Here is a 20340-nt window from a genome sequence, read left to right as displayed (position 1 = left end):
TTAAAAAAGAAAAATTAAGAATAACCTGTATCGCAAGAAATAAAATGAGCTCATATCCAGGTTATTAAAACTATATAGCTATTTAGTTAGGACTTTCGGTTTTACTTACAGATGTACCACGTAACTGCTCTAGCTAACCATCGCATAACTGCTGTTTTCACTGCCTACTTTGTTTTGAAAATCTCATCACCGGAACCTTGCGTAAAACGTATTGCATTGACAGTCAAGCACTCACTCACGGCATATCAGCTGTATCAGCGAGAGGAGTACTGACCTAATTTGGAGAGCAGGGGACAACAAGAGACAAGGCTACACATCGGAACGAGCAGCTGAAGAGAAACTCTACCATTTTTTGTTTGTGTAAGTCCGTGCACGCATTCTCTCTCTTGTGTTACTGGGGGCAGTTGCCGTTAAAACGCATTGTGTAGGGTCCGATGAGAGATGTCAGCAGCTGTTAGCCTCAAGGTGCCTTGGATGCGAGTGATCCCGGGATTAAACAGGTGAAATACCTTACGGTGCACTACTTCAACCTTCCCGTGTCAGTGCTTGGACGTCGACATGCCTTGTAAAAACATAACATCTGCTAAATGCGCGCAAGTGGCACTTGGGTTTATACATCAACCCCCCACACAGTTGTTTATAATATTATGACAGTGCAGCAGACTGTGCTGTGGGCAGATACCGGCCTGTATTGAATTATCTGACAGCTGAACACGTCTTGTCCTGTCTTGAGTAAATCTGAGTGATTTGTCAGTTTCGCAAGATACATAATGCACGAGCCCACCATTTTGTCTTAGTAGTGTGAGGGGTTTTTTTGTTTCTTTGTTTTTGTTTTTTTCAGTGCGTTTACTCACGCGTCTCATTTGACTTGACAGACTTTCATTCATATAGTCAAACATGCACCAATTTGCGCTTTAAGCAGTCCATTACGCGCTGCACGGGAATAAGAAGAGACAAGAGTGGAGCTTAGTCAGCAAATCAGGGTTATTTTGTTTGTTTTATCAGTCATTTAGTTGACAAAATAAAATAGGCCAGCAGAGGCTGAAGTAATGTTCTTTATTTAGTCCCTCTACGTTTCATCTCTGATATGAAGCTGGCAGTTACTGAACGTCTTTTATTCAGTGAGGCAAATACTTGGTGTTATGAAATTACTAAGAATGACTTTTAGTTGTTGTTGTTGTTGTTGTTATCATATGATTAAAATGTGTACACATGTCAATAAAAAACCTAGAACAGGCGAAATAGACCATAAACAAAATAACTGAAAGCAGATAAACGGACAGTAAAAAGATATCACTGATGACAAGACATAAAAGGCCAATTTAAAAGTATGAAAAGGACTTTTTAAGGAGATTAGCAAGCATTCTCTCCTCAGGCTGGTCACTCCAAAGCCAAGGGGACTTGATGGCAAAACCATTAGATTTAAATCTAAGGAGCAACCAAGAGCTCAAACGGGGGTCAACATTTCTGCTATGTAACTTGAGACCCAGACCCAGATGTACTTTAGAAGTGAATCCAGTTTCAGTTGCTCCGTTTAAAATACATGATACTTTCACGGAAATCATATGAGTGCTTGCAAATGGCACACGTTTGTTACCCAAGATTAACTTGAACTAGAATGATGTGAAGAGAAAATTATGGAATATGATCCAAAGCATACATTATCTGTCTAACATGATAGAGGCAGTGTTGTGGCATTGGTGTGTATGGCTGTGGAACAAAGTCACTAGTGTTACCTGAAGATGTGACTGCTGATAGAAGTAGCACCCTAACTTGATCTAAACCCAACAGAGTGCGCTTTTTCCATTGTCAAACACAAACAAGCAGCAAGTGAAGGTGGCTATAATAGAGATCTGATGGAGTAACTCAAGCAAGGAAACTCAACATTTGGTGTTGCCCACGGGTTTAGACCTCAGGTGAAGTTTTTCTTTTCATAAAGGTATTAAAAAGAGTGTTTAAATTTATGTTCATTAATTTTGAATCTCAGAATTTGGGGGACTGTGTATAGCAATCGCTGTAATTCTTAAAAAGTGCATGTAAAATTGTTATAAAGCTCCTTGAATTAAAGCTGAACGTCAGCACTTCAGTCACATATTGATTGATTTGCAATCCGCTGTGATTGGGGCAGAACTACAAACTGTCTTTGTCCCAAACATTATGGAAGGCGCTGTATATGCAATAAGTGAGAAAACCCTAAAGCCAAGATCTTGGCAAAGAGTAAAGTTTAAAGTGAGTTAAAGACTAATGTGATGTACTCGTACTTTCTGTTGGGTCTTTGATTTGTAATCTTATTTTAGGATTAGTGTAGTTATTGCTCTAAGGATATTTGTAGAGTTGTCACAACAAAATAAGCAGTTTGTCATGATTATTCATTTTATTAAATGTTTTCCTGGGTATGCTGCCTGAAAGAGACATAAAAACTTGATTTTCCTTCCCTGTGGCAGCCGGAGGAAGCTGTGCGTGGGACAGAGAAAAGCTACATCAGCCTGTCTGCGGAGAAGCCGATGCAGAGCTGACTGCTCCTGCTGAGAGAGGAGGAGGAGGAGGAAGAAACAAGTCAAAGGGAGAGAATTTGCCAGATGTAAGAGGAGGAAAGCGAGAGAAGGTGGGCGAGGGTTTCGGTGACAGAGATCATTGTTCTGCAACAAACCCCTCATGGGTGAACTGGCCATTAAAAAGTCAGTAATGGCCAAGCTGTCATCAGCCCAGGTGACCGTGTGCACCTGAGCGTTACTGCTGCAGCACAGTGAAAGTCACCACGTGCCTCGGGGCAGCTGCTGCATGGTTAAAAAAAAAATCCAGGCTGCCGGATCCTAACTGATTCCTGCACGTTTTCTGCACTGGATCATTTTCACCTGGAGCTTTTTCCCCTTTTGGGAGTTCACTAGGGAGAGAAAAATAAGCAAAAGCGGGATACGGAGCAGTTTGGATATTTGGACAGACTGAGCCAGTGACTACAGCAGAGAAAGAGACTGCTCGGTGCTCCAGTGTCACGTGCAGGAATGCAGATTTGAATAAGGAATCGGACCAGCAATCCAGGTTTGATACTACCACGTTTTCCTTTTAAAAAATACAGTAAGTAACATAGTTGTAGGTTTGTCTCAAGAAAACAGTGCTGCTTAAGCTTTTAATGCTTGCCTTTGTTTAAATAAGATCATTATCAGTTTAGTAAAAGCATCAGGACATTTGTAACAGTGCCTTACACAAACATGACTTCTTTTTCTCAAACTATATTTTCTGTTTATTCAATTTTTGCAGAGGCTGGCACCGATGGCACAGGGTAATTACTAATGTGGAAGATTAGGGATGTGCTTCCAGCCATATGGATACAGCATCTAGCTAACCTCTTTAGAGTGTGATCATAACAGATAGATATGAAAGCTTGATTTATTACTATATTGCCCCACAGTAGTTTCCTGGTGAGGCCATGTTGAGAAGAGGCCTGGCCGTGCCTTAAACATTGTGTTTCAGGAGCTTTGGTATTTATTTGACAGGGACCATGCACAAAAACACTGACCTCACAAAACAAAGCATGCTTCATACCTAATTTCCATATACAGTCCCCAGAGGATGGCAAACACAATATTAACTAATCCAGCAGTTGAGGTGGGCTCGAGTCCAACTTGGAAGGGACCTTAGGGCACACCCAGGACACACTGGAGTGATTATATCTCGGCTGGCATGCAAACTGTTATCTGGGTATCTCTGCTTAGACTTTTGCCAGCCGTTTCCTGCTGCTTATCCAGCAGAAGGAAGTAGGTGGATGTTTGTATACATGGACAGACTTATCCAACTTAACAGTGAGGATGAACCTAGCCGAGCCGTCACAAGGCAAGAGACGTGGTACAGCCTGTCTCCTAGAACGTTGAATTAAACTAAAGAATGCTCAGGACCGGCCAGGAGGTTTAAACTTCTAACCTTCTTCCTGTGGGACACCAGATACAACTTAAAAATGTATATACATACGTACCTCCAGCCCACTCCCACTCCCACACACAAACACATACACACTGTAAAACCTTCCTATATACACCCCCCTCATTCAATATTCAGGATGTTCCATCAGTGTATATAAACCTATCATAAAATGAGGGTATTATAAGGAAATCTTAGCTTCACCGGTTACCTACAAGCTTTTTTTGGATCATGAGAAAACATACAAATCTGCACCAAACTGTAAGGGAGCGTTTCCCATTGATTTCTTAAATGAAAACCATTTTTCCATAGCAGAACGTCTTTTAGGAACTTCACGTCCACGTTTCCCTTGAAGCTCTGCTCATCTGTAATCATCTGATATGCACACAGAGGTCTTTGCAGTGGTGGAGGTGCATTCATTTTTATATATTTTGCAGACAAGAACATCAGAGTACAAGATTAGGCTTTCGTAACTGAACATTTTGTACCTACTCAGGATATCACAGTGGTGATAATGCTGTGGTTTCCTTGTAGAAATGTTAAGGAATTTAGTTTTAAAGTTGTCACACCTTCTTGACACTAGCAATAGACACAATAGTGTCAAGACTATTGACACTAGTCTATTGACACTATGTTCCCAACATATCTGAAGATAACTGTTTAGTGTTTCAGTGTGCTACCACTCATGCTTAACCCTACTTTTATGATTTCTGCTGCAATAACCTAAAGGGAACCATGTGTACCAACACAGCGGTTAAATATTGCGCATTCTCAGATTTTTATCTTTGCATCAGACGAAAACCACAGAAGCTGAACAACATGAGGATTACACCTTCCCTTCAAGCAGCACAGTAATCTGAGTCTTGCCTCTTTTTTGGTGACTCATTTAGTCATTATTCTGGAGGTAAACATGAAACTAAAGGCTTCCTCCTCACACTTCCTGCACAACGGGATATTAAAGATGAGGAAGTTACTCGGGGTCCCGAAGGCCTGTGACTAAGGGTATTTGTAGCTTGAATTTTGGGTCATGGTTTTGTTCTTTTTACAACAGAAGGGCGTACTATGAAGCAAGATTATTGGGTTAGCAAGCTCCGTCAAGTTTAAAGTCAGAGTTGTCTCTCTCCTTTTACCTGGTTAAATCACCATGGTAACTTACGCTGAACACATGACCTAGCCAGAAGCAGGTTATGCTTTGACTTTCACTTTAGAATCCGGTTGAAGTGCCACATTTATGCTTTTATTTGCAGCATGTTGTAAAAGCAGTACAGATTCTCTGCTGGGGCGAATGTGTTTTATATGTGCACCCTTTTAAGATGTACCTTACTAACACCACTGAATCAAACTCATATTGTCACAGGAAGGTGCATGTATTAAATGTTTTCATTCTCGATTCTAATCTGCCGTTAAGTCTCTGTTACACTTCTGTAACCGCAGTTACTAGAACAACAGCACACACACCAAGAATACCTATCCAGTCAGTAACATTAATTTGAATTAATGTTCAATGAATTTCTTTGCTCCACCAACAAAACAAAGCAATTTCCACATCTCCTTCCTTATGCTGTGGGACAGGAACACTTAATGTTTATCTCTAACCAGTTTAAAGCAAAGCAGAGAGAGCACTCAGTGATCAAATAATTAACTTGAATTAAAATGTTGAGTTTACTACTCTAATATTAGTGATTTTCTGCAGCATTAAGCTATTGCCGTCAATGCAACTTTGTTGCTTAATCTTTAATGTTCTTTATAGAGTTTAATCCCCCTTTTATCACTATCTTCATCTGAGAAATTGTCTGAATGGAGTAGGTGGCACTCAGGGATCTCATTTTGTGTGGAAGAAGAATCCAGAATCTTACATCATTATTGGAAATTAATAAATAATGTGCTTAGTACCAGTTTAGTCAGAACCTGAAGGATTTTTAAATATTACAACTTCCACTAGACTGGCTGAATTTAGCCAGGCTTTGGGAGTGCTACATGACGTCACAGTACGAGATGATGCAACAGCAATTTGTCTCTCTTTAAAGAATTGTTTTAGCCCTTACGTGTTTCTGTGTCCCAATCATAGATTACCATACGATACATTGTTTTTATATATCTGGTGTTAATACCTTTTAATATATTGTACTGATGAAATTGTCTCTCAGAAAAGGTCAATGTGATTTCTGCAAGTTGTTCGTTTAGACGGGTCCTAAATGAAGAAAGGACAGAAAACAAAAAATGTCTGTTGTTCCCAATAACAAAACCTTTTATCACTTACAATCCTCTTTGGTTAACAAACTGGATTCTTTGAGTTTTTTCTTCAAAAAGTATAAATAAGAATCTGTATAGTTCAGCATGATTCAGGCCTCTGTAGCCTCCCTGGAATTGAGCAACCTTTTCTTGGCCTGAGCTGAAAAACAAATGAACAGTGAGAGGGTCAGTGAAGACTCTAGTCATGTACTAAACTTTTCCCCCCTTTTGGCATGTAGAAATTCTCTAGTTATTGCCAGATATTAACCAGTGTCTACTTTCATGTTCACATAGGCTAAAGATTTGCATAACTCATAATGTTATCAAGTTTGCCTTTAGGCATACAGAAGGAGTAAAGAACTGTTGTATAACTTCAGAAATTTGCTTATGATTAATTTTCCTGTTTCAGTTCTGCATAGTTACAAGGACATAGCCCAAAACTGTGTGAATCATTTTACACCTCCTTAGGTGTTGCTGTCAACAGGATATTGACAGAATTGCTGTGTTAGTTACACCCTCAAACCGATTACAGATTATAGAGGCAGACAGAAAATTCCTAGTAAGTGAAATCTGCTGTGTATTTATGGTAATAGAATTTGTGGCTTGTTTGTTCTCTTTTGCAGAAAAGGCCAAAAACAATGAAAGGTCCCTACAGTTTCAGTGAAGGTGCCTTTTCTTTAGTTTCTCAGCACAGTATCTCCCGGTAAAGAGTCTCATTTTCATTACCTTTTCTTATCAGATTTAGAAATTACAGACTTAAAATTCTTCTCCTCTAAAAAGCTGAGGCAGCGTTGGACATAAGCAATCAAAGAAGAGAAGGCACAAGACCTGAATAATTTAGAATACAGATGAAATTTCAGAATATATAATCGTGTATGTCCACATCCATGTGATGTGAATGATATTGAATGATCAACAGCTGAATTCATTTCTCTCTCTAGCTTAGTGTTGGAGCAGCTGAGCCTGTGAAGGCCCCTGAGGTGGCCATGTTGGATCTCTTCGTCAGAGTGCTGGTGTTGGCCCGTCTTCACCTGTCACCTCACAGCACCTTCCTGCCAACCTAACTCCTCACTCCTTTCTTCCTTCACCTTTCTTCCACTGCTGGATTAGGGGAAAGGTAAATCTGACAGTTTTTGGTTTCTTTTGGTTTTTTGTTTTTTTTTTTGTAGCTATACTTTTTTTGTTTGTTTGCTGTTTTGTTTTTTGTTTTTCTCAGATAATAGTTGACTATATCTGTGATTCTGGTTCTGTATTGATTTGGGTAAACATAGTGAGTCAGACATCAGCTCTTGTCTAAAGATAAGAAACAAGAAACTTGGGAAATTACTGTGCTACAGTAGCAAATTAAATAGAAAACACCAAAAATGTGGAGTCCAGTGAATCAAAATCTTTGTAGGTGTATTGTCAGCAGAGCTGAAACAGATGTTGGAGTAAGCATTCAGCTGCATGTGCAGTTAGTGGCGCAGAGGGCAGTCTGAATCCATTAAATAGCTGATGCAGAGGTCATCCAAATGACCTCTGCTTAGAAGAAGCCAAACAGTGAGTTGCACTTAATTGATAATTATACAATGATTAATTCTCTTGTCAAATAAAACAGATGCATAGTAACAACTGTTTGCAGTTCAGTATTTAGGCCACAGAACTTTAGACAAATGTGCAGGATTATACCACAAACAAGTATTTCACCTTTGCAATATCACAAAGAACAAGAACAAAATCAATGTGATAAGGTGATAAAGTCATTTAAAATAGCAACAGCATCAGCATTGGATTTGGGAAGTAAAAAAGTTGGGGTATATCCAATGGATACACTGAAAAGGCTATAATCTACCTTTTTAAAATAAAAGAGTGGTTTTATTTATCCCACACTGTCTGACAAATCCAGTTTACTCTTTCAACGTAAACCATAGACATTTGACCAAAATTCAGTGTTTTGTGGGAGTCAACCATGTTAGCGTATGCAATGACTGAGCTGCATTTAATTCTTCCTCTGTCTGCTTCCCAGGTCCTTGTACAAAATGTCCTATGCACACCACAAGCTGCTCACCTGGTGCTTACCTCACCTCCTCCTCCTACCGCTGACCTACCTCTGGCTCCTGGCTCTTCCCACAGGTAAAGTAAACCAAACATCACCCTGGACTCAAAATACACATGGCGTGAAACTGATAAAGAAAAACATGTGTGCGTGTTTTGCTTCCAGCACTCATCTTTACACGCCTTTGATTACTCAGGGTGGGTCTACATCCTTCTTAGTGTTATTATGATGCTAGGGTACTTTTAGCTTGGTTGGTGTTTACTGTCCCTGTAATCTTAGGCTGAGAGATGGACGACTGTTGGCATCCCTGCTGTGTGAGTTTTTTCTGATGCCACTCTGCTCAGTGGGTTACAGTGTGAAAGAGGACAATAAAGGCTCTGTGAGTAGACATAGTGTGTGTGTGTGTGTTGAGTGGTGGGAGACAGAAGAAAAGAGGACAAGGGGTAGGATGACTAAACAGAGGCCAAAGGGGGGTCCTTCCTTTCTCAGACAAACCACAGAGCCTTTGTGTGTTGTCATATGAGGTAAAATCCGTTTTTTCCAGACTTGAGTTACACTGATGCACCACAAAGTCACCCTTGCCTCTCGTGTTGCTATGGTAGCAGTAGTTGCCGGTTGCTGTAGCAGGGTCTAATATGATCTGATGAACTGTGTTTTTGTTTGGTTTTGCTTTTGATGCTACCGTAATATATTAATAGATATGCCAAGCTTTCACTCAGTCAGTGCACACTCAGCTGAATGTTATCTTATAAACATCTAGAAACATTGTTTTTCCTGTTTTTGCACAACACCGGATTTTAGAAAAGGGTACTATTATACTTCTGATCATTTTATGAATGTGCTTTATTTTTTTCATGAAAGGTCCTGTTACCTTTAGGTATTTTGCATTCTTTAATTACCTCTATATATTACACTTTTTATTGTAAGTGGTGGAGTAAAAAAAATGGCATCTAACTCAAATGATCAAACAGTGTTATTTGCACATAGTGGGCATTCTTGGCAAAGAACCAAATTTAAATTGTCTCAACAATATATCACTTTGTTACTAGATAATTAAATGGATACTTTGATCCCACAAAGGGAAATGTTTTGTTACAGCAGCATGATAAAGAGTAAAAATAGTACAGTCTACTGTAAACTGTGAATAATAAAGATAAAATAGTGCCACTAGCACCTGGTAAGGACCTTATAATATGAGATAATACAAATACAACAGTGATTAAAAACAAAAAATATATAGTATAAATGAAGTTAGTTAAAATAGAAAAAGTAAGACTGACATTGTGTAAGAGAGAAGTGGAAATTGCATTAATAAATAATATGCAGCCTGATGCAACAACACTTAATTTTTTGCCCATTTCTTCAGTTGAACCTATGAAATTCTACAAACCTATAATAATTCTACAAACTGACAGGCATTAAAATTGTGTTTTTACCTCAACAAGGTGATTCCCAAAAACTATTAGGTGATAACTTGGCACATGTCGACATGATGTGCAGTGTGTTCTACAAAGTTTGAGGAAACTGGAGAAGCAGAGAACAAAAGAAGAATCGGCAGACCTAAAGATCTATCTACAACAGATTACCAGTATTTGAAAGTCATGTACTTAAGAAATACTACTGTTTCTTAAGTACTGTAAGAGTGGCTGTCAAAAAAACATTCTTCAGTAATGGAAACTGTGGAAAAAAGGGCCAAGGCATGCCAAATGACACAAAAACTAAACTGTAAATCAGTGGCAACAAGTCTCATGGAGTGATAAATCCAAATTTGACTTCTTTGGTTCAAATTGCCATCAGGATTTACAACATGGGTCAAGAGAGAGGTACAACAGCCATCTGTGGAACACAAGGGTGTGTCATGATTTGTGGCTGCATTTCTGCCAGTGGTGCTGGGGATCTAGATTTTGTTCTGACATACAGTACCATCTGGAATGCATCTGATTGACAACTGCTTCATTTTTCAGCATGACAAGGATCGTAAACACACTGCTAATGTTGTCAAATGCATAGACCGGCCTACCCAATGCAATTGAACAACAGGCAGCCAAAATAAGACAAGTTAAAGACATTACGAGAAAACCTGCCTAACAGAGTTCATGCTGTGTTGAAGAATAAATGTGGGCATTCTAAATATTGACTTTCAAGCTCAAAAGAATTGTACAAACTGTTTTTGCCTCATATACTTCATTTTCATACTTTTGCACAGTACTGTAGATTCTCTGCTGAAAGAATCCATTAAGGTGTAGCATACTAACACCACCGATGGAAGCCTGGTCATCACAAACTGTATGTGTTGCATTTTTCCACTGGAAATTGCAGTTAGTAATGGAGATTGCATATCCACATGCTTTTATTCTTGGCCCTAATCAACCATTTGAAAATTGGTCAGTCTATTTGAAAGCTGATTACCAGGAATATTCAATCACTAAAAATGATTTCACTTTAATCTGGCTGCAAACTAAAGTGATTTCCATGTCTTCGTCATTGGGCTGTGGGACTGTGCAAGTCCTGAGCACACAGCATAATCTGTAATACTTAAAAAATGATCTAGTTTAAATTTTCAGACCTCTAATGTGCACCTGGCTGTCACGTTAGAAGTACATGGCAGCATCTTTTACGTAAGCACACACAGCCTGAAGCGGAAATACTGGCTTAACAAAGAAAGTTGATTAGCTTAAGCCATCCACTGCAAAGAGAGCCTGACTGTGTTGAACTTGCAGCTTAGTGCACTGCTCAGAAACCAAATCTTATAGACCGTAACTTTCAAAATGCTAGCTGGTGTGAACATGAGCCTTAAAAGCATCAGAGAAGATAGCATTAAACACAGCGTTTAACAAAAGTGAATTTAATGATATGGACATTCACATTAAGTGTGCGCAGTTGGCCTCAGTAAATAGGAGCATGTTTGAGTTATGTCTGTGAGTGGTGTGCCTCGGAATATTTCTTGTATATCACAAATATATTTTGGCATGGCACGGACCTGCTCATGAGCGTTTACTGAATAAGATCAGTAACAGAAAAATATTTAGTTGTCTCTTCATCGTGTGTTGTACTCTGCAGGCGGAGGCTTATAAACAGAGGCCACTAAGCATAGTACAGTAACCAGTTCTTGTGCTGTATTCATTAACAAACCTTTGCAGAGGAATGCTGTGGGTTTCAGATAAATTACACTGGCGTGTATGTGTGTGTTTGATCTGCTGCAGCAGTGAAGAACTTACAAGACAAGATTTAAAAAGCATTTTTATTATGTTGTAATGCCGCTTAGTTCACAGTGACTTGGCTGTACCATTTTCGTTGCTCGTTTGGCCTCTTTGTGCTGGTGACATATAAATTCCCTTCGCTCCCTCTCTTACTTTAACAGTCTGTGGTATTTTAAGGGTTGTGCCCTTTTACTGTACCTGGCTGCAGAGTAAATCGCTTGTCAATGATAATGGATGGATTGACCTGAACCCATTTGAGACTATAAAAGGTGTAGGACAGTAGTGTAATGTAACACACACACACACACACACACACACACACACACACACACACACACACACACACACACAGGGCAGCTAATCAGCTCACTGCGTTGCTGATATTAGTCTGATAATGTCTGGCTCAGAGGGCAGACTTTAGTTTGTACTGAACACTGTGCTTTGGTTTTTAATCAGCGTCCTGTTTTCTCAGGGAAAAGCTGCACTTCCTCTCTCCGCTGTAGCCTTGGTTGGCTCCTCAAACTGCTGCCTGTCGACTTTTCTAAGAAATGTTCAGTCAAAGCTGAATCTGAAAGTCTCAGTAGCTGTGGCTGGAAGCCACTACCCTTTTCCCTTTTTTAACAATGTTGTTGTAGTCATAAACATGTGAAATGGTGAAAAGAGTAGAGGTAGCCCTATGATGTCACCTTCGATGCCGTTGATTTATTTAATAAATTTTTTTAATGAAACAATCCATCAAGGACTAGATGTCCATGAAGGTTGTTTTTTCCAGGCTAAATTCAGTCAGCTAGGCATGGCCTTTATTAGCCCCAAACTACTTTTCCTGATCTCTTAGCAACTTTTAAAGGTGAGAAGTTGGCTTTTCTTGTTCTTTAAGAGATGCTGTTGTTCACCTATATTGTACTGAAAGGTGAAGTGATTTCATCATTTCTGCTGTCCCTGTTGGTTGTATAATAATGTTTGGGCTTAAACAAAGCTTTCTTCAGCCTTCATTTCTGTCTTTCAAGAAATCGGGTTCAGATTTACATATTCGGTTTCTCTGTGGTATTTTCGATTGGCATAGTGGTGTAATGATTAGCACAGTTGCTTCAGAGAGGTCTTTTTCCCTGAAGCTTGCAGAAAGGTATGGACACGTTGAATGATTTCTGTCTCTCCAGGTTAAAACTGTGATATATCAATCCAGGTTCAATCGGGACAGGATAAGTGGTGAAGAAAATTAGGGACGTCCTTTCAATTTGCTGTCCAATATAGATGTAAGAGAGAGGTGTTGTTTTTCTATGTTACGAGAGGTTGTCTTATTACCTTTCCTTTTTAAACCAAATGTCATCTTCTTTTCTGCTAAGTCCTTTCCAGAATGTATCTGCAGTGAAACCTTCAGTTGGTATTTCAGAAGAATTTATCTTCTTTCCTCAGTCTGATTTTGAACATGGATACAGTCCATCATAGATCTTGACTTCCTTCTGTCCTGGTCCAGGTGTGTCAGCAAATCACTGCCGGGTCACCGGTGGAGTTCTGGGCATCCATTGGAGCAGCATCATAAGCCTGGGTTGGTACCCTCTAGCAGATGGGAGAGCCGGAGCGAGGTGTTGGGAGTTCTGCTGCCTGGAGCCAAAGTGCAATGCTGTTTGGAGTCTCGGCGGTCGCTGTGTGTTTCTTAGCTGCTCGCGTGAAGGAGGCTGCCCCATCTCCATCCTGCCTCAGCCCCACGAGGAGTCCCTCGGTCTCCTACAGCTGCTCTCCAAGGTATGGTTGTAAAAGAAGAGATTGTCTGTTCTAAGAAAACAGCATCTGTCTGCCTTTTTTGGATGATACAGTCATTGATTGTGATACTGCTATCAGATGAGAATTTTTTTTATTTATTTATTTATTTATTTTAAAGACAGATTAGGGAACTTTTGTCTAAATGCCACTGTTTTTGTAACTTCACTTTAAGGTCCCTGTCAGTGTGAGGCGGAGAGCGATTCGCCATGCACCACCTACAGGAAGCCACAGAATACACAAAAGACCCCATATCCGCTCGGTAACGTGACAGAAAACTGTTGTGAAACTCATGTTAAAAAGTTTTCATATGACTCAATGCAGTTCTGTACAGCTGCATTTTCTGATTTCAGTAGAACATTTTCAAATTTCATAATACATTTGGAGATGCTTTTCCTATTCTGTGATAGCATTTAGTATGTCCTACTCGTAAACTGTATAAGTTATTTGTACACAGGTACAATTTCAATGAGACAAAATGTTAAAATAAAGTACGTAGTTTTTTTTTTTTCCTCCATTAAAATTACTAGCTAATGCACTCTCAGTTTTATAAAGCAGGCCATTCCTCCTACTCTTTTTGACTTGTCACATTTCTACCCTCTTCCCTGCAGTCACACTTATTGGTTAATTTGAATGATACATACATATCTGCAGATATGAACCCATACATTTCTGATGTGATTCCTCAAATCTCCCCAATTCCAGACACAGATCTGCTCTGATTTCTGACTTTATAGCCCGAGGTTTTTACTTTCTGCCTACAGGGAAGCTCCAACACAGAGGCAGCTCAGCCAACATCAGCAGCACCCAGCACCATCGCTCTCATCCAACTCTCCCAAAAGAACATAAGCCAAATAACGAATGGGAGTTCAGGCACGCCTCCTGCTCCATCGCCGCAGAACTCAACGATCAACGTCGCCCTTGATGCTGCTGCGTCGTCTTCCAATGACAGCGATGTCAGCACGCCCACAGCAGCTTCTTCGACCATCAACACAACCCCGACACAGGCCGGTAAGTGAGGAATCTGTGGGTAGCAGTGGGTGTCACGTCCCCTGACAGCCATCGCCTATTTTTGGCTTGTTCAGTAATATGTCTTCATGTATTAACTATGAATTAATTAATAATGTAACAGTACTGAACTGGTGTGAAGTCAGACGAAAATTCCTCTTCTAAATTTGGTTTAAGCTTTCAGCTTGTATATTTCAGGCTCACATACTCATAATGTACAGAAGACGCTTCACCGTCCTGTTTGAAATAGTTTAACAGAATGCAACTGTTTACTTTGCCCACACATTTTATGGTAGACTGCTCACATGTTATTTTTCCCAGATGAAATCAGTGTGCTCTGTGGGTGTGTAGCTGAATGAGAGTAAGCTGGAGGAATGTGTTTTGAGAGAAAGCGGCTGGGCTTCTACAGACAGGACTAACTTGTATGATCATTCTGTCCTTACTTACAGAACCGTCTCTGTAGAGAAACTGGAAAAAGAGCAACAAACCAATCTCTGCATGTCCACACTGAAAAAGCCTTTTGACTTTAACAATAGAATTGCTACACTTTAAATGCGGCTTGTGGTTTTATAGCCACAGTCAGTTTATTTGAAATTCATAGTAGTTACACTTTTACACAGTCAGTGTATTATTCCTGGAGAAAACTAGCAAAACATTTTTGAAAATTGATATTATAAACTCTCCAGTTTCCCTGGAGGAGCTTTAAAACATCTGAAGAAATCATCTTGATGATGCCACCAGAGTTTTAAAAAAAATAGTGTTTTAAATACAAAGCCTGTTGTGTAAACTGGGCCGGTGGATTGAAGGGCAGAGGTGTTTACCAGGCAGGGAACATCTAGCACTAGGGTTCGTAATGCTTGGCCTGGGGGCAAATGGCAGCTTTTGGTAAATTTTTGTGTGCCCCGCGGGCATAACAAGGAAACATTTCACTGCTGATCATTAATTAGGGTTTCTCCTGGTGTCTTATTTCCTTGTATTTTAAATAGGGCATAAAAAATATGACTAATTCATTTACTCAAAATTGACCCTGATTCTTCAGAAAAGATTCTCTGTGCAAATGTTGTGTATCCATATAGTGAGTGTGCCACAAAGAAATTACAGTTTTTCTCAAATGCTAAAACACATGTCACAAACGTTACCACCAGGTCCCCCAATGTCCAAACACAACACCCTTCTCTAAAGCTACATAAACACAACCACACCTTCCCACTGCAAAACTCAAACTCCCACACCAAGAGAGCAGCTCGAAGCTGTCAAAACTGTAAACACTATACACAGCATTACACACTACAGCAAAACAATTGAAAACACAATGCTCAATTTGTGAGAAGGTTCTTTGGTTCATAACTGCCAATGCATATTTTTATAAACTGTACAGTAACAGATCGTCATAGAACCCTGCAGAGGATTAGGCATTTAGATTTGTGAGTTTCACATGAAGACTATAAATCTATAAAAACATCCTGCATGTACGTACACTACTGTAACACAACTCAATGCAAAAACAGAATCTATCGCACACAACAGTACTCTCGGAAACATGATCAGGGTGTGAAGTCTTTTTTATTGTCTACACGGTCTTTTTACAGTATTACACACAGTCACTGTGCGGCATCATGTCGCCGAGCTGCATTGGGCCACATCACCTCATCCACATCACAGGCTATATTGTCCCTTGCTAGGCACCGCGGGAAAAACGCCCTGGAATGGCGAATCCATCCCTGGAAGGCCTCCACTGGGATGTCAGCACAGGCCAGCTCCATTGCCCGTACGAGGTTCTCTCTTGTGTATGGCTGTCTGTCATACACCTTCCATCTCCATGATGAGAAGAACTCCTCTATAGGGTTCAGGAAAGGGGAGTAGGGTGGCAGACAGACGTTTAAAAAGTGGTCACTGTTGGTGGTGAACCACTCTCTGATTTGGTGTGTTTTGTGGAAGCGGACGTTGTCCCAAATGATCACATACATGTGATGTGCTAGCCTAGGATGGTGTTGTTGACGGTCCAGGAGGATGTCTTTTAGCTCCTCTAGGAAGGTGAGGAGACGTTGGGTGTTGTAAGACCCAAGGACAGCATGCCGGTGGACAAGCCCCTCCGTACCCATAGCTGCACAAAGAGTAATATTACCCCCCCGTTGGCCAGGAACCTCAGTGATGGCTCTTCGGCCAATGATGTTACGGCCTCTTCGCCTTCGTTTCTGGAGGTTGAAGCCAGCCTCATCCAGGAAGAGGTACTCATGGGGTCTGGCCATCGCGTCCAACTGCATTATCCTCTGTGAACATGGAAAAGCGTACAGGTGTTCAGAACGGTCAATCAGGTAGCACAGTATTGTCCAGAAGTAATGTAGGCCACTAAGCAACACAGTATGTCCACTAACTGTACTGTGGACATGGATGTATACGTACTTGCACATACTCGTAACGTTGTTCTATGTGTCGCGCAGAGTTGCGCTCAAAGGGAACCCTGTAGACCTGTTTCATCCTCATCTGTTGGCGCCGGAGAACTCTGTCTATTGTGGACACGCTGACAGCATCAATGTTCTCAAAGTTTACATTATCTGCAATTAGAGCAGGGCGATATGGCCAAAAATATTTATCACGATATATATTTGAAAATTTGCGATAACGATATAACCGACGATATAATTGATGTGAGACAAAATACAACTCCACAACATTACTAGCGCAAAAAGACAACCTTCCATTTATTTTCACTTAAACAAGAAGCTGGTTTTTATGTACATTAAAGCTTTATAAAAATGTAACAGTGCAAATGCAAATTCCTTGCTGAAAGTTTAACCAAAAGGCATTTCCAGTAGAAATGGGCTGACATATCCTGAGCATAACCATGTATAATATCCACTGAAGTTAAAAAGAGGTGCTTTGCAACATTAAACTGCAGTGTGCAGTACGCATTTTTCGGACCATAAGGTGCACGGGATTATAAGGCACATTAAGCGAAACAAAGCAGTCAGATAAATCAAACTTTATTAAACTCATTCTTCTTGCTTCCTCCACTTCTGTACCATTGATTCATTAATGTTGAATTCTCTGGTAGCTGCTCTATTCCCATGTTGTTGCAGTAGATTAATGACTAACCTCGTATTGTGGATGGATTATCTCAGTTGTTCTCCTGACTGAAGTTTGGTCCGTTTACAGTATCCTGCCATGCGATTGCATTTGTCTCTAACCATGAAGAACCTTCACGTTAACTTTTATAAGTGGAAAAGTGTTAGTGTTCGTCCTCCAGCTTCACTGTTTATGTTATGCTAACATAGCTGTGTCGCTAGCGATCACGTAGCACATCATTATATACCAGCTAGCCAAACTTCAGTAACCCTACAAACATCACTGCTGTTTAGTTTCCTGTCTTCATTTATGTTGGAAGTGATAGCAGAGCTGTACGTTTGAATTTTTTCAGAAATCTCTTAGTCAGAACATGCAATATCATGCTTAGGTAACTAGCGAAACTAGCGAGCTAACTTCCGCTAGCTTCCTGCTAACTTCTAACTCGGTTAAATGTAATACATTTTGTTTTCATGGATGCCTGGAAGTTAAACTTTATAGTTACACCTGGTAAAGCAGCAATGCTGATCGTTTTATTAAAGATGAAAGAATTTAGACAGTTTTTAACTCTAAGTGATGCTGCAGTGTTGTTTGACCTGAAGATACGGAGTTTAGGACCCAGATTACTCCCAGATTTAAGAGCATCTTAGAACGGCCGCTTGCATGTTCTGCAAAAAAATGTGCTTTGTTGTGTATCTGACGGACAAACACCAAACCAGTTCCACATCACGGAAGTTGCACCATTTTTACAAACCAATTCTGGTTCATCTGTTTCACTCAACAATCGGCCATGTGCGTATGAAAACAAAGGCACTGCGCATGCGCGTTTTACTCATATTCTATCGCGATATTTCATTTTCCTATCGTTGCCTAACATTATACCGGTATTACCGTGAACGGTATAATATGGCCCAGCCCTATCTGCAATGACTTTGTCTCTGATCTCTCGGAGTCTAATGCAGTTGTTCTCACGGACCATATCCGCAATGAGGATTTCTTGTGCCGCTGTGAATATGGCAACCCTCCCACCTCTATGTGGCATTCTTTCAGCTCTAAAGAAAGAAACATGTGTTGTCAATTGACTGATTTATATGTAAAACTACATGTAAAGTAACAGACCACTTTCACAGGCCTGTAAAACTGTAGTGTGACAAAGAAAGCAATAGCGTACTATACCTGTTGTGTTGTCTAAATGCCTTGATAATGGTGGCCACGGTGAACCTACTCAGGTTTGGATGTACTCTTCGTCCCGCTTCAGCCATTGTCATGCCATGGACAATGACATGATCAATTACTGTTGCTCGCATATCATCTGTTATGATGGTGCGAGGTTGTCTTCTTCTCCCACCTGGACCTTCTCCTCTCTCTTGTTGGCCTCCTTCTCTTCCTCCTCTACTCCGAACTCCTCTTCTTCTTAGGCCTTCACCTCTTCCTCCTCTGATCTCAACCCCTCTTCCTCTTTGGCCTGCAGCTCTTCTCCTTCCGCACGCTCGAATGCCTTCATCCATTGTGATTGTTTGGCATCTTCACCAAACTATGCTTTTATAGGTGGGGTCACATCATTAGCAACAGGTGTCTTCAATTTTGTGTGTAGTGAATGACGCCAGGTGTGTTCCCTGTGTTCAAAGATTGGTGACTGTGGCAAGCATTTTGCATCACATGGGCTTTCATTTGAGAATATGAGCAGAGTTGTTTTGCAACATGTGTTTTAGCAAGGAAAAATGTGTTTAGATTTATGAGTACAGAGGGTTGTGTTTTGTGAATTGTGTCTTCATGTGACATGTGTTTATGGTACTGGAATATGGTGGCTACATTTAGTAAATGTGTTTAGACTACTGGTCATTTGGGTTACAGGATTGGCTTTTGTGTTTTAACATTTGAGAAAAACTGTAAGCAGGTTTTTTGGGGGAAAAAGGGCAAATTTGCAAGAACAGAACTCTAAAAAAAGAGTCCAGGAGCAATATATTTGAACATCTTCTATCAGAAAACCAAAATCACCCATTTTTACGTACATCACTACGACAGGAACAAACTACAGGCTTGATTTCATTGAAATGAGTCATCCTCAGGGTGTGCAGGAACTGTCAGCATTTCACAAAGTTGGACCTTTTTTCCTTTACTCGTTAGATTAACAGCTTTTAGCTCATCTGGTTAAAGGATCGATGAGCTTGTGGAATGGTAATGCATCTTCCACAGTTCACAAAATCTGTCCACAGTTCACAAAAATTGCAGGCCTAAAACCTAATGGGTCTTCACACAGATGTGTGTGACTCAGGGTCAATAGATGTTCATTCATTTGTGCCTTAAAACTAACCACTGTTTTATGCCACTGTATCAGACTAAATGCAGCATACAATAATTAATTTTCTTCGGGAAAGAAAGTTTCAGAGTCAGTTTTTAGTCTTTAGAGTCAACAGATGTAACAAACTGACAGTTGTTGAGTTAAAATGGCAAACAGTTGCCGACATGCACATTAAGTTCAAATATTACAACTGATTTTGAATCTAATGTTTCTATTTGTCATGCTTAACTCCAATATTCACCCTCCTTTTAGTTCTTTATGTGGTCTCCATCTGCTCTCGGGGAAATCTTTGTATCTTAAACTGCTAAATGCTCCAGTCTGTTCAGCAGCGAGTTAATTGGCTCGTTAATCTTTGTGCACTTGGTGTTTTGTGTACAGTTTGTGTACACAGTTTTTGTCTCTGCCTGCTGCTTCTGCAGCAGTTACTGCTGTCAGCATTAAGAGCAAATCGAAATGAAGACAAAGACACTGAAATGATTAATAAAGCTGTCAGAAGCTGCGCAGTCTGTGTATCGCTGTGAGTTGTGCCTGTCACATCTGTTTATTGCCTTCATTGTAGATATCTGATTACTGATAATAGCAGTTTTAACCATTGCAAACAGTAGATAACACTCGTTTATGTCGTCTATGGTACATGTGTAAACTCATATATATATTCATCTCTTCCTTGAAGTGACTGAGTGCTGTCCAAATCACTCAGAAAGGAACAAAGGAGGGAAGTTCATCTATATTTGATCTATATTTTGGTGTTAAAATGTCTAATATATGGCCACGTTACAGTACTCTGTACCCTGTTTGAGCTGTTAGCAAATTTATTTAGTTAATCA

The 20340-nt window shown here is 40.1% G+C and overlaps 2 protein-coding genes across 4 annotated transcripts in view; one reads left to right on the top strand and one right to left on the bottom strand.

The window, feature by feature from the left end:
- Positions 1–32: 32 nt before the first annotated feature.
- kiaa0319l (KIAA0319-like ortholog) overlaps positions 33–20340 on the top strand; it is a 37780-nt gene continuing 17472 nt past the window's right edge. The window contains exons 1-7 of one of the 3 annotated variants that reach the window (XM_026155504.1): positions 33–360; positions 2445–2581; positions 7089–7264; positions 8153–8259; positions 12857–13125; positions 13316–13402; positions 13905–14151. In XM_026155504.1, the coding sequence (XP_026011289.1) occupies positions 8166–8259; positions 12857–13125; positions 13316–13402; positions 13905–14151 (697 nt within the window). In that variant the 5' untranslated portion in view covers positions 33–360; positions 2445–2581; positions 7089–7264; positions 8153–8165. Of the gene's footprint in view, positions 361–2444; positions 3040–7088; positions 7265–8152; positions 8260–12856; positions 13126–13315; positions 13403–13904; positions 14152–20340 lie in introns of all 3 variants that reach the window. The other 2 variants (XM_026155503.1, XM_026155502.1) reach the window with 2 other exon arrangements.
- On the bottom strand, positions 15427–18615 carry LOC113014159 (uncharacterized). The gene is made up of 4 exons (XM_026155509.1): positions 18388–18615; positions 18133–18263; positions 16552–16703; positions 15427–16418 (listed from the first exon to the last, which is right to left on the bottom strand). The coding sequence occupies exons 1-4, from the start codon at positions 18516–18518 to the stop codon at positions 15750–15752; spliced, it is 1083 nt and encodes a 360-aa protein (XP_026011294.1). The 5' UTR covers positions 18519–18615; the 3' UTR covers positions 15427–15749.

The sequence above is a fragment of the Astatotilapia calliptera genome, chromosome 22 (genome assembly GCF_900246225.1).
Source record: "Astatotilapia calliptera chromosome 22, fAstCal1.2, whole genome shotgun sequence".
NCBI classification, from domain to species: Eukaryota; Metazoa; Chordata; class Actinopteri; order Cichliformes; family Cichlidae; genus Astatotilapia; species Astatotilapia calliptera.
This window is presented reverse-complemented; position numbering and strand designations above follow the sequence as displayed.